The sequence below is a fragment of the Hylobates moloch genome, unplaced genomic scaffold, assembly GCF_009828535.3.
Source record: "Hylobates moloch isolate HMO894 unplaced genomic scaffold, HMol_V3 SCAFFOLD_16, whole genome shotgun sequence".
Classification (NCBI taxonomy): domain Eukaryota; kingdom Metazoa; phylum Chordata; class Mammalia; order Primates; family Hylobatidae; genus Hylobates; species Hylobates moloch.
This window is the reverse complement of record NW_026652291.1, coordinates 9,117,250-9,131,903: the sequence shown is the minus strand read 5'-3', so window position 1 is coordinate 9,131,903 and position 14,654 is coordinate 9,117,250. Positions and strand designations below refer to the sequence as shown.

Here is a 14,654-nt window from a genome sequence, read left to right as displayed (position 1 = left end):
CATGTCCTAACTCCACTCCCATCGGCCCCCGACAGTGAGCAAAATAAGGGCTTTGTTACACCATAGAGTGTGCTAATTACAGATTTTGTGCTCACTTTACATATTTCAAAAGCATTGTGAAATTACTGGATCTAGTTGGTAGGATTCCTGGTGATCATTGGACTAGTCTTTCAACTTTTCTCTGAGTTTGAAAATAAAAAGGGGAAGAGCCGGGCGCGATGGCTCACGCTTGTAATCCCAGCACTTTGGGAGGACAAGGCGGGAGGATCACGAGGTCAGGAGATCGAGACCACGGTGAAACCCCGTCTCTACTAAAAATACAAAAAATTAGCCAGGCGTGGTGGCGGGTGCCTGTAGTCCCAGCTACTCAGGAGGCTGAGGCAGGAGAATGGCGTGAACCCGGGAGGCGGAGCTTGCGGTGAGCCGAGATCGTGCCACTGCACTCCAGCCTGGGCGACAGAGCAAGACTCCGTCTCAAAAAAAAAATAATAAATCAATAAATAAAAAATAAAAAGGGGAAGAAAAGTCTGTAAATGTACCAACTTGTCAATGTCTCTACTGTACATGGGTCATTGTAAAATCTTGGCTTGCAGCTAATTTTTTTTTTAAACAAAACGCATATTATTACTGTAATCAAGGCAAAGTTTCTTAAAACAGTTAACCTTGGCCGGGCTTGGTGGCTCATGCCTGTAATCCCAGCACTTTGGGAGGCCAAAGAGGGCGGATCATGAGATCAGGAGTTCAAGACCAGCCTGGCCAACATGGTGAAACCCTGTCTCTACTAAAGATACAAAAAATTAGCCAGGTGTGGTGGTGGATGCCTGTAATCCCAGCTACTTGGAAGGCTGAGGCAGGAGAATCGCTTGAACCCTAGAGGCAGAGGTTGCAGTGAGCTGAGATTGTGCCATTGCAATCCAGCCCTGAGCGACAGGGCAAGACTCCACCTCAAAAAAACAAACAAACAAAAAACCCGTTAACCTTGGCAGTGGAAGTCTAATCAGAACCATGACTCATGAATTAACATTGCGTTCTTTTCTGCTGTTGAGACTCGCTGTTTCACATACCATCTTCCGCAAGACTTTATTAAACAAGAAGATGAAGAATGCACTTGGAAGTCACCAAGCATGGCTTGACCACTTGCTTAGTTCCTGATTTCAGACCAGTCACTGCCTCTCTCTGAACCTGTTTCATCCTGTGTTAAAAAAAATAATAATAATAAGAGGAGCCGGGTGCAGTGGCTCATACCTGTAATCCCAGCACTTTGGGAGGCTGAGGCGGGTGGATCACGAGGTCAGGAGATTGACACCATCCTGGCTAACATAGTGAAACCCCGTCTCTACTAAAAATACAAAAAAATTAGCCGGGTGTGGTGGCAGGCACCTGTAGTCCCAGCTACTCGGGAGGCTGAGGCAGGAGCATGGTGTGAACCTGGGAGGCGGAGCCTGCAGTGAGCCGAGATCTTGACACTGCACTCCAGCCTGGGCGACAGAGCAAGACTCCGTCTCAAAAAAAAAAAAAGGAGAGGAGAGGAGAAGACAGAATAAATCCACCAGCTTGGAGGATTAACTGAGGATAACATAATGATAACCAAGAGAACATGAATGAAATTGCACTGTAAACTCTAAAAACTTACACAAAGTACAGTATCACCAATAACAGGGAAGGGTGGGAATCACCACCGAACAGTATGTGTCCGTGGAAGCCTGGACATGGCTGCATGAGAGTCACTGAGAATTCGATCCTGGTGCAATGTTACCAGAAAGGGGGTCTCATCCTAGATCCCAGGAGCAGGTTCTTAGATCTCACGCAGGAAAAAATTGAGGGTGAGCCGCAGAGTATAGTTAAGTTAAGACAGTTTATCAGAGACTGCTCTATTACAGAGTAGGGTGTCCTCAGAAAACAAGAGAAGGAATGCCCCACAGTGAGAAGAGATAGTTTATTGAAAGCTACTCTGTCACACAGTAGGGCGTCTTCAGAAAGCACGAGGGGGAAGGCCATACTATAAACAGTGCTTGCGTGTATAGGTTGTTAAGAGTAGTGTACTTGGCCAGGCGCAGTGGCTCACACCAGCACTTTGAGAGGCCAAGGCGGGAGGATCCCTTGAGGCAAGAAATTCCAGACCAGCCTGGGCAACATAGCAGGACCCTACCTCTACAAAAAATACAAAAAATAGCCAGGCGTGGTGGTGCGTGCCTATAGTTCCAGCTACTTTGGCGGGGACACAGGAGGATGGCTTGAGCCCTTGAGCCCCAGAGGTTGACGCTGTAGTGTGGCCAAGACTGCACCACTGCACTCCAGCCTGGGTGACAGAGCAAGACCCTGTCCACCCCCAGAAAAAAAAGAGAGAGAGAGAATAGTGTACTTTATTATAAAGGCTTATGGTCAACTTGTGACAGGCTATTAGTATTGTTTCTTATGTTACTTAAGAACATAAGTATGCTATGTTACTATTGATTTCAGTGAGAATTTACAAGTGTACTATTATCTTTAAAGCAAAACCTATTCTTAAACTAAGAATGCTTTTTGTTCTCGAAATATCAGGACATTTACATAAGTTCTGGGTCTTTAGTTAGTTAGCATCATTAACTCGGTCCCTCAACCATAAATATCTTGTGACCAAAAGTGCTCAACCCCCCAGGAATGTCACCCAGCAGGTTTGGCTTTATCTGGCCTTTATTCAAGATGGAGTCACTCCGGTTAGGACAAAGGATATTCATGACCAAGTCTCCAGACCCACTAAGGATGTATGTAGCTTGACAAGCCACTTAGTATGGATCCAAGTGTACCCTAGAAATATTTTGTTAATTTTATTTTACCTTAATATACATTTGTACAGGCAATAATTAAATGACTATTACACAACAATTCAGTGAGTTTACTTGCTTTCAAGAATAATGCATGTAGTTACAAATGAGAGGCAGAAACACTGTATTAAAGACCTAAAAATAAGGCTGGGCGTAGTGGTTCACGCCTGTAATCCCAGCACTTTTGGGAGGCTGAGGCGGGCGGGTCATGAGGTCAGGAGATCGAGACCATCCTGGCTAACATGGTGAAACCCCATCTCTATGAAAAAATACGAAATAATTAGCCGGGCGTGGTGGCGGGCGCCTGTAGTCCCAGCTACTCATGAGGCTGAGGCAGGAGAATGGAGTGAACCCGGGAGGTGGAGCTTGCAGTGAGCCGAGATCATGCCACTGCACTCCAGCCTAGGTGACAGAGCGCGGACTCCGTTTAAAAAAAAAAAAAAAAAAAAGACTAAAAATACATTAATTCTGGAATTCTATACAAATAAGGTAAAAATTACATTTCTTTGTCAAAGTAAAGGAAAACCATGTTTGTTTTTTTTTGTTTTACCAATACACTAAAAGTAGATTAATGCCAAAAAGATTTTATGAAACTTGTCAAGAGTTCAGATTATTTTATGTAAAAAGATTAAAATAAAATCCTTTTATTTTACCTGGTGAATGGTTTATCCAAGTATTCAAGTAGGTGAGTAAAAGAAACCAAAGAGGCTGGGCGCAGTGGCTCACGCCTGTAATCCCAGCACTTTGGGAGGCCGAGGCAGGCAGATCACGAGGTGAGGAGTGCAAGACCAACCTGGCCAAGATGGTGAAACCCTGTCTCTACTAAAAATACAAAAATTAGCTAGGTGCGGTGGCAGGTGCCTGTAATCCCAACACTCAGGAGGCTGAGGCAGGAGAATTGGTTGAACCCGGGAGGAGGAGGTTGCAGTGAGCCAAGATCATGTCACTGCACTCCAGCCAGGGCGACAGAGCAAGACTCCATCTCAAAAAAAAAAAAAAAAAAAAAAACCCAAATAATATACAAAGTAGGAAGGAACGATTCTTGGAGGAATTTTTTTTGGCGGGGGAGGTTAGGATTTTGCTCTTTCACCCAGGCTGGAGTGCAGTGGTGCAATCATAGCTCATGGCAGCCCCTATCTCCTGGACTCAAACAATCCTCCCACCTCAACTTCCCAAGTAGCTACCATGCCTGGCTAATGTTTTTTTATTTTATTTTTATTATTTATTTATTTATTTATTATTTTTGAGACAGAGTCTTCACTCTGTCACCCAGGCTGGAGTGCAGTGGCATGATCTCGGCTCACTGCAAGCTCCACCTCCCGGGTTCACTCCATTCTCCTGCCTCAGCCTCATGAGTAGCTGGGACTACAGGCGCCCACGACCACGCCCGGCTAATTTTTTTGTATTTTTTAGTAGAGATGGGATTTCACTGTGTTAGCCAGAATGGTCTCGATCTCCTGACCTCATGATCCTCCCGCCTCGGCCTCCAAAGTGCTGGGATTACAGGCATGAGCCACCGCGCCCGGCCTTGTTTTTTATTTTTAGTAGAGATGGGAGCTCCCTATGTTGCCTAGGCTGGTCTCGAACTCCTGAGCTCAAGCCATCCTCCTGCCTCACCCCTCCTAAAGTGCTGGGATTACAGGCGTGAGCACCCGGCCCATTCCTGGAGGGATATTAACTGCCTACATTCTTCATGACTAGCTCTTTGGTGAACTGTCAGGATTAACATGAAAAATACACAGCCAAAGAGAGTTGCCCATTTTCCTAATAGAAAACAAACCTCATTTTTCACTAACATCATGTAGAAACTCCATACTATTAATAAACCTTTAGATCACCAACTTTGTTTTGGCCTTATTAAAATGCTGGAGAGTATCTCTTGATTTATGGTATTTTTTTCTAATGCTGCCCAAATAAACCTGTAATGAACCTAAAGTCACGGGCAGCAGTGGACATTCTGCATGCACAATAAAAAATGCAACCGAAAGCAAATAACCAACAACTCAAAATATTACTGAGGAAATCTGTAAGTGTAGATGAATATGTAAAAAAAAAAAAAAAAAAAAAAAAAGGCAAAGGTTCGCATGAACACAAGTTTTGACCAAAGTCCACTAGAGATTACATAAGAATTTTGGAAAGTGTGTATGTATAATCAAGTAAAATATCATACCTCAGTTAGTTTTAAATTGCAAACTCCAATACGCAGTTATTTTAGCAAATTAGTGCAATATGAAATATTTTGGAATATTAATGTGTCCATATTAGACGAAATTGAAGATTCCAAATTTATTCCAAGAGCCATCTTTTGCTGCTGCTTTTTTTTTTTTTTGGAGACAGGGTCTCACTTTGTCACCCAGGCTGGAGTGCAATGGTGCGGTCTCAGCTCACTGCAACCTCTGCTTCCCAGGTTCAGGCAATTCTCCTGTCTCAGCCTCCAGAGTAGCTGGGGCTACAGGCGCATGCCACCACACCTGGCTAATTTTTTTGTATTTTTAGTAGAAACGGGGTTTCACCGTGTTGACCAGGCTGGTTTCGAACTCCTGAGCTCTGGCGATCCACCCGCCTCGGCCTCCCAAGTGCTAGGATCACAAGCGTGAGCCACCCTGCCCAGCCGCTTCTTCTTAAGGTATTTCTTCCCTGAGTTGCTTACAGATACATTACCTGATTTAGACAAATTTATCCAAATATCAAACTGCCTGGATGAGAACGTAGATTTCTAAACTTTTGTATCTCAGCAAACAATGGAGTTTTACCCACTGCCTGGTGAACTGGGTAAAAAGCCACTCATTTTGTTTCATTTCTAATTATCTTTAAGAATAACTGTATGGATAATTCTAGTTCTGAGGTACATTTATTTACCAAGTTCAAACTGGGACCCAAGTGGAACACTTTTGCTTCTGCTTCTATAAAGAAAAAAGAAAGTCACATACGGTGGCTCACATACGGTGGCTCATGCCCGTAATCCCAGCACTCTGAGAGGCTGAAGCAGGAAGATCATTTGAGCCCACGGTTTGAGACCAGCCTGGGCAGCATAGTAAGACCCTGTCTCTACAAAAAAAAAAAAAAAACTAGCTGGGTATGGTGGTGCGCGAGGCACTAGGATTACCTGAGCCCAGGAAGTTGAGACCACAGGGAGCCAAGATGCTGACACTGCACTCTAGCCTGAGTGACAGGAGTAAGACCCGGTCTCAAAAAAAAAAAGAGAGAAAGGGTGATCTCTCCCATGAGGCAGATTTCCTACAAATACATAGCTTTTGCACTCTTTCCTGTTTGAAATCACTGGCCGGGCGCGGTGGCTCAGGCCTGTAATCCCAGCACTTTGGGAGGCAGAGGCGGGCAGATCACGAGGTCAGGAGATCGAGACCATCCTGGCTAACACAGTGAAACCCCGTCTCTACTAAAAATACAAAAAATTAGCCGGGCGTGGTGGCGGGTGCCTGCAGTCCCAGCTACTTGGAAGGCTGAGGCAGGAGAATGGCGTGAACCTGGGAGGCGGAGCTTGCAGTGAGCCGAGATCGCGCCACTGCACTCCAGCCTGGGCGACAAAGCGAGACTCCCTCTCAAAAAAAAAAAAAGAAATCACTGCTTGCTGTTTGGTCATCATCAGTTGAGACAGTACAGTTTCCTGGGGATGAGGGACAGAAGCCAGGCTGTCATCCCAAATGCCGTCCCTCACATTCCCACCACTGCTCAGGGGAGCAGCTCTCTATTTTTAAACACATTTTAGTAATTATGAATATGTGTTCATATGAACATTTTAAATATTACTGGTATTTGAAAAATACACGTTTTTTTTTTTTAGAAAAAGCAAGATGATGTTTTTGAAAGCTATGTGGGAGGGCTGTGCTCATTCATTTTCAAACAGAAAGTGCACTTGCCTGCTATAGAGCTGAACCCTGGCCAAAGGTCATGGGATTATCTCTTTTTTTTTTTTTTTTTTTTTTTGAGACGGAGTCTTGCTCTTTCGCCCAGGCTAGAGTGCAGTGGCGCGATCTCGGCTCACTGCAAGCTCCGCCTCCCGGGTTCACGCCATTCTCCTGCCTCAGCCTCCCTAGTAGCTGGGACTACAGGCACCCGCCACCACGCCCGGCTAATTTTTTCTATTTTTAGTAGAGACGGGGTTTCACCGTGTTAACCAGGATAGTCTCGATCTCCTGACCTCGTGATCCACCCGCCTCGGCCTCCCAAAGTGCTGGGATTACAGGCGTGAGCCACCGCGCCCGGCCTGGTCATGGGATTATCTCTAAGAGATCACATTTCTCAAGAGAAAGGCACTTGGGCTGGGTCCTTTGTGTACTGGGTCATGCCTCTTAAGCATCCCATAATTACCAAAAAATGCTGCTGGAGGTCCCTTCTTAATTACTGAGCACTTTCGTTCAGAATCAAGCAGAAATGAATGGCTAAGCTCAGGGCCTGAAATAAACTGAGGGAGGCATTGAAGGGAATTGCAGCTAGATTTCTAGATTAAGTGCCTTTAATTTAACAACAAAGCCTTTGAAAAATGAAAATAGACTGATTAGGCCGGGGACAGTGGCTCATTCCTGTAATCCCAGCACTTTGGGAGGCTGAGGCAGGTGGATCACCTGAAGTAAGGAGTTTGAAACCAGCCTGACCAACATGGCAAAACCCTGTCTCTACTAAAAAATACAAATAAAATTACCTGGGTGTGGTGGTGCACACCTGTAATCCCAGCTACTCAGGAGGCTGAGGCATGAGAATCTCTTGAACCCAGGAGGCCGAGGTTGCAGTGAGCCAAGATTGCACCACTGCACTGCAGCCTGGGTAACGGAGTGAGACTCTGTCTCAAAAAAACAAAAAAGAAAATAGACGGCTTAAATAAAACCAGACTTAGAACATTAGTGAATCCCTTGACACGTTTTTATTTGGCTTCATTTCTTGGCACCCCTGTGAACCTTACTGGGAAGTAATGTAGAATCATTCAGAGGAATTTCATTATGTTAAATAATACTTAAGATCTTTTTTTTGTCTTAGCCATAATATTCAAATTTCTGAAAGACACAGTTATTTTCGGAACCTGCTACTGCCTAATGGGTGGTGTGACACTGAAAGGTAGAAGAAAGGAGAGGTGTTTTGTTTTTTGTTTTTGAGATGGAGTTTCACTCTTGTTGCCCAGGCTGGAGTGCAATGGTGCGATCTCAGCTCACTGCAACCTCCGCCTCCCAGGTTCAAGCAATTCTCCTGCCTCAGCCTCTCGAGTAGCTGGGATTACAGGCATGTGCCACCACGCCCAGCTAATTTTGTATTTTTAATAGAGACGGGAGTCTCTCCATGTTGGTCAGGCTGGTCTCGAACTCCCAACCTCAGGTAATCCGCCCACCTTGGCCTCCCAAAGTGCTGAGATTATAGATGTGAGCCACCGTGCCCAGCCAGGAGAGGTGTTTTAATTAGATCAGTTTATTGTCATTGATAGACTAAGAAAAAGAAGCCTGAAATTATTTATTTTACATTATGTAAAATGAGGGGGGAAGAGGAGGGAAGGAGGAAGGAGAGGATGAGAAGGCGGAGAAGGCGGAGAAGGATGAGGAGGGAGAGGAGGAGGGGGATTCACTGATAAGGTAAAAGTATAATAGATTCACTGATAAGGTAAAAGAATAGTACAAACTCTAGAAAGAGCTTTGAAGATCAGTTTCTCTAACTTGTCAAACTTACATTACTATAATGTACACATTAAGCAAGGTAAGGATGGGGCTGCGTCTTGAACGTTGTAGCTGTTCAATAATTATGATGGAATGATAGATGGATATTGTGGTGGAGTTGCATCATGTTATTAAACCACTGTGTCAGTTTTAGAACAAACTCCTCCCTCCTCATCCTCCCCAAGCCGTGCCAGGAACCCAGTGTCAGGGCTTGAGAGGGAACTGTCCAGTGGGGCTCAGGTCAGAAATGCCAACTGGAAAAGACAGGGAGAAGGGAGCCATGTTCTTTTCTGAAGCATTACAGAGAAAAGTGCCTTTGAGGGTCAAGTTTGATTGTTAGTCATATCCAGCACCTTCTTTTAGTAAATCGTGTGCTAGCAACGTACATGAATGCTCTCTCACAATGCTCACAACAGAAGCATTTATTATTGTATAGTAAGGTTACAGAGGTGTAATATCAAAACAGAAACCCTGCGAGCGGGGGGAGCTCTCTGCATTACTCCAGTTGCCGCTCCTCAATCAATTTCACCAAAAATTGGGATTACAGAACATTTTGAAAGTGCAGACATCAGCACTCGCCCATGCTCTTTCTTGCAGACAAGTTCACTGGGTTCTCCTACATTATTGTGCATTAGAATTCACATCATGTTCAAAATACAAAATCACATATTTTTTACTTTAAGGGCCAAAATGTAATCCCAACATTTTGGGAGGCCATGGTGGGAGGATTGCTTGAGGCCGGGAGTTCAAGACTAGCCTGGGCAACATCGCAAGACCCTTTCTCTACAAAACGTTTAAAAATCAGCGGGGAGTGGTGGCAAGTGCCTATAGTCCCAGCTACTTGGGAGGCTGAGGTGGGAGGATTGCAGAGCCTGGGAGGCTGAGACTGCAGTGAGCTATGACCACACCACTATATTCCAGCCTGGGCGACAGAGTGAGACCCCGTCTCTTTAAAAAAAAAAAAAAAAAGCAAAATAGGGATTTCCAATAGTACCTTTGACTACACAACAATTTTTGAGATAACTTTAAAACAACTCTTATGTAGAATGTGACTCCACAGTAATATATACATATATGCTTTTTTATCAGGTCAACTAGACGATCAATATATAATTAGATTTATGAAAGAAAAGCTAAAATCAATGCCTTGCAGGAATCAAGGTTATATTTTGGATGGATTCCCAAAGACCTATGATCAAGCAAAAGACCTGTTCAATCGTAAGTTTGAGTGTTCTGAGTATTTATATTCAAATAAGTTGTAACTTTATTGTTCAGAGAAGTAGTCACTCAATTAAAGTAAACAGAAGACTAGAGAGACTATTTATTTTTGAGCTTTGGCTCACCTTTCTTTAGGTAGCTTTTTCTTTTTCTTTTTTTTCCCCCAGATGGTGTCTCAAGGTGCATAGCCTTTTACAAATCTTTTAAAATTTTATTTTATTGTATTGCGGCACAAACACTTAACATGAGATCTGCCCTCAGAACAAGTTTTAAGTGTGTGATACATTTTCGTTGGCTATAGGCACTGTGTTGATCAGGAGATCTCTAGAGCTTATGCATCTTGCCTGATTAAAACTTTACACCTGTTGATTAGTAATTTTTGTTTTTTCCCCTCCCCAGCCCTTGGCAACCACCAACCCACTCTTTCATTCTTTGAATTTGACTACTCAAGTTCCCCATGTAAGTGGAATCACGTAGTATTTGTCTTTCTGTCACTGATTTCACTTAGCATAATGTCCTCAAGGTTCATCCTTGTTGTTGCATATAGCAGAATTTCCTTTAAAAAAAAAATAGACCATTCGTCACCCAAGCTGCAGCACAGTGATATCTACAATCATAGTTTACTGCAGCCTTGACCTCCTGGGCTGAAGCGGTTTTTCTGCCTCAGTCTCCCGAGTAGCTGGGACTACAGGCATGCATGACCACGCCCAACTAATTTAAAAGTTTTTTGGAGGTTTCACCCTGTTGCCAGGTTGATCTCTGAACTCCTGGCTTCAGGTGATCCTACTGTCTCGGCCTCCCAAATTGTTGGGATTACAGGTGTGAGCCATGATGCCCCGCCATTTCCTTTTTTTTAAAGGCTGAATAGTATTCTGTTGGATGTATATACTACATTTTCTTTATCCATGCATCTATCAATGTACATTTAGTTTGTGAGACTATTTCTAAAATACATGTGCTATTTATGGCTAGTTTTCATTAGTGCTTGCTACTTAAGATATTTGGATTTTTTTGCTGTGATCCATAGTAATAATATATTAATAAACACAATGAGGAATATTTTGTTTTCTTAGAGGAAGATGAGGAGGAGGAAGATGAAGTCAGAGGCAGAATGTTTCCCTTTGATAAATTAATTATACCTGGTAAGTTTATTTCCCCAAGATCACATTTAAGAGAATGTTCTTTGGGCTGGGCACGGTGGCTCACGCCTGTAGTCTCAGAACTTTGGGAGGCCGAGGCGGGTGGATCACCTGAGGTCAGGAGTTCAAGACCAGCCTGGCCAACATGGCGAAACCCCATCTCTACTAAAAATACAAAAATTAGCTGGGTGTCGTAGCGTATGCCTGTAGTCCCAGCTACTCGGGAGGCTGAGGCAGGAGAATCACTTGAACCCAGGAGACGGAGATTGCAGTGAGCCAAGATCACGCCACTGCACTCCAGCCTGGGCAACAGAGACTCCGTCTCAAAAGAAAAGAAGAATGCTGTCTGACATCTCTCTCTTTTCTCTTTTTTTTTCCCCAGTAACTGGGACTACAGGTGCCTGCCACCATGCCCAGCTAATTTTTTTTTTTTTTTGAGATGGAGTCTCGCTCTGTCGCCCAACCTGGAGTGCAGTGGCACGATCTCAGCTCACTGCAAGCTCTGCCTCCCGGATTCACGCCATTCTCCTGCCTCAGTCTCCCCAGCAGCTGGGACTGCAGGCGCCCACCACCATACCCGGCTAATTTTTTTTGTATTTTTAATAGAGACGGGGTTTCACCATGTTAACCAGGATGGTCTTGATCTCCTGACCCACCCACCTCGGCATCCCAAAGTTCTGGGATTACAAGTGTGAGCCACCACCGTGCCCAGCCTCTTTTTTTTTTTTTTTTGCTACTCCTTAAGGAGCAGGGCTACACCGTAGGCAGTGTGCCTAGAGTAGCCCAATACCCCTTTTGTGCCAAAATAATCTTTTTGAGTTTAATAAAGTAGGATTTTTTTTTTAGGAAATAAATTAAAAGATATTCTCGGGCATAAACTTGCAAACTAGAGAATGCACCAAGGGATAAACAAGAGGAATATTAAATTGCTGAAATGAATAGAAATCCCTATGGGAAAGTTGTCTTCTACTGCTCTCTCCTGTAACAAAGCAAAAGGTAGCAAATCTGTTGATGGCTTGACTTCCTGAATCATGTAGGCTCCTTCCCTGCCCTGGTTTTGGTGCTAACCATGCCATCATCTCTTCCAGAAGACATTCAGCTTCTGACTTGAGATTGCACAGGTCCAAAGCTTTTCAGTTCACTCTTAACTCCACAGCGGTTTTATTCTATCACATATTTACACAGGGATTTCACAAAGTACTCTTGAAAGCAAAGCGTAAGCAATTTATCATACACAACAGGGTTTACTTAGTACTGAGCAGGCATTTCTTGTGACCTTCCCATAAACATTAAAAAGTGTTGTTGTTTTTAGTCAGTTTGCTTGAGGTAGATATTCATAGGGAATCATTTTGGGTCCTATGATCACTAGAAGAAAAGCTATTTTCAGCAATTTAGAACAAGGCTGTAACTGAAAAGGGCCTGCCTGCTCACTGGTATCGTGTCCCCAAGGAAGGCAGCTTGTGGCTGTTATCTTGTCTTGGTCCAGCACAGTTTGCAGAGAAGCTTCTGGAAGCACTGAGACCACCAGATAGCAGTCATCCTTGGAGATAGATATTTATTGTTTGCCTGTGGGCTAAGTTGATTGGCCAGACACAGTGCCTGTAATGCCAGCACTTTGGAAGGTCAAGGTGGGAGGATCTCTTTAGCTCAGGAGTTAGAGACCAGCCTGGGCAATATAGTGAGACCTCATATCTACTAAAAAAAAAAAAATCAAAAAAATTAGCCAGGGGTGGTGGCATGCACCTGTATTCCCAGCTACTTGGAAGACTGAGGTGGGAGAATCACTTGAGCATGGGAAGTCAAGGCTGCAGGTGCCCTGATTACACCACTGCACTCCAGCCTGGGCAACAGAGCAAGAACCTGTCTCAAAAAAATTAATTAAAATATCAAATAAAAAGTAAAGTTTATTCATCTACTTTATTGTTGATTATTAAATTCTAGGTAGGTGTGTCCAGTGTATGTATGTTTATCACTTCTAGGCAATATTCACTCATTGCAAACTCTGTGCTAAATCATAACACCCTCACTGAGGCAGCTGGATACATTTCGGTTCAACTGGCAATTTGTCGTGCACAATTTGTCATGTGCCAGGCACTCATTGAACCTTTCCACAATCCTGCAAGGCCGGAATTACACCCATGTTTACCCAGTCCAGAAGCTAAAGCCCAGAGATGTATGCAAGTCCACTCACTAGTAAATGGTAGGGGGATTAAATTAAAACTCAGGTCTTCTCACTCCACTGCCTCCAAAACAATTAATGAAACCTGCCTGTAAGATAAGGAAATGGAAGCACAGAGGTCAAGTGACCAAGGACTCTTAAACGTAGGCCACTGGGCTGTCCTCTCTTTGTTGGACACAGTGCAAACATGTCTAAGACGTAATCTATTCGGAACGTTAATCTGTTGTTAGCAAACTACCCTCTTTCCAGAAAATGTCTTTATTTTCTATTTCCCTGAAAGAAATTAGGGCATTGTTTCATTTGTACCTGTGGGATTTTAATTGAGGGAGGGAACTGAATGGTGACATAGAGAGGTGAATGCCATTGAAATAATTTACACTTAGGATTCCCTAGAGATGGGGGCACATGGGGAGTGCCAGGTTTGCTCAGGCGGCAGAAGAAGAACAAGGGAAAGGTCTAGATCAAAGCCGTTGTTGGGGTTTCTTTGGGAAAGCCAAAACAGGCCACAGTGAACTGTTCAGGACTGGCTAGTTTGAGTTTAGGGGTGGTCTCTAGTTGCCTGGGGTCTAGTCCTGGGATGATTTAGAGCAAGGGAAATACTGGCTTGCTGTGTGAGATTAGATAAACGGATTGAGTGGCTTGCATAGGAGGGGCATTCCCAAGCAAGTTGTTACTATCTTTAGGTATTGGCTGGGCCTGGGAAGGGCAGCAGTCTCTCCCCAGATCTGTAAGGCCCCCCTTAAGATGTCAAAACAGGCCAGGTGTGGTGGCTCACGCCTGCAATCCCAGCACTTGGGGAGGCTAAGACAGGAGGATTGCTTGATTCTAGGAGTTGGAGACCAGCATGGGCAATATAGCAAGACCCCCATCTCCACACACACAAAAACATTTTTAATTAGCTGGGTGTGGTGGCATGTGCCTGTGGTCCCAGCTACTCAGGAGGCTGAAGTGGGAGGATCTCTTGAGCCCAGGAGGTCAAGGCGGTGGTGAACCTTGATCACGCCACAGCACTTCAGCCTGGGCAACAGAGTGAGACCCTGTCTCTTAAAAAAAAAAAAAAAAGAAAGAAATCAAAGCATAAGATACAGAAAGTAACAGAAACACATTCCAAATTATGGTAATCCAGTTCTAGATGGTATTCTCTCCCATTGAGCAACCACTATATTTTACCACTACTGTTAGCCTATGTCCAGTTTGATTCTTTCAAGACCTCTTGGTCGAAGGAGATAAGTTTAAAGTTGTACCTACCTGATGAATATTTGGAAATTTGTTAAAACATGGCTTTTTCGGCCTGGCATGGTGGCTCACGCCTGTAATCCCAGCAATTTGGGAGGCTGAGGTGGGCAGATCACCTGAGGTCAGGAGTTCAAGACCAGTCTGGCCAACATGGTGAAACCCCATCTCTACTAAAAATATAAAATTAGCCAGGCATGGTGGTGCACGCCTATAATCCCAGCTACTCGGGAGGCTGAGGCAGAAGAATCACTTGAACCCGGGAGGCGGAGGTTGCAGTGAGCCAAGATCACGCCACTGCACTCCAGCCCGGGGGACAAGAGCGAGACTTTGTCTCAAAAAAAAAAAAAAAAAAAAAAACCCATAGATTTTTCATGTGATTCCAGATAGCCAAATACAGTGACCTCCTTGTTATCTACGGTCT

The 14,654-nt window shown here is 44.1% G+C and overlaps 1 protein-coding gene across 2 annotated transcripts in view; it reads left to right on the top strand.

Moving 5' to 3' along the window:
- Nucleotides 1-14,654, top strand: part of AK7 (adenylate kinase 7) — a 97,170-nt gene that overhangs the window by 69,754 nt on the left and 12,762 nt on the right. For both annotated transcript variants that reach the window (XM_032179640.2, XM_058429631.1), the window contains 2 exons: nt 9,551-9,679; nt 10,753-10,821. In XM_032179640.2, coding sequence (XP_032035531.1) covers nt 9,551-9,679; nt 10,753-10,821 — 198 coding nt within the window. The remainder of the gene's footprint in view (nt 1-9,550; nt 9,680-10,752; nt 10,822-14,654) is intronic.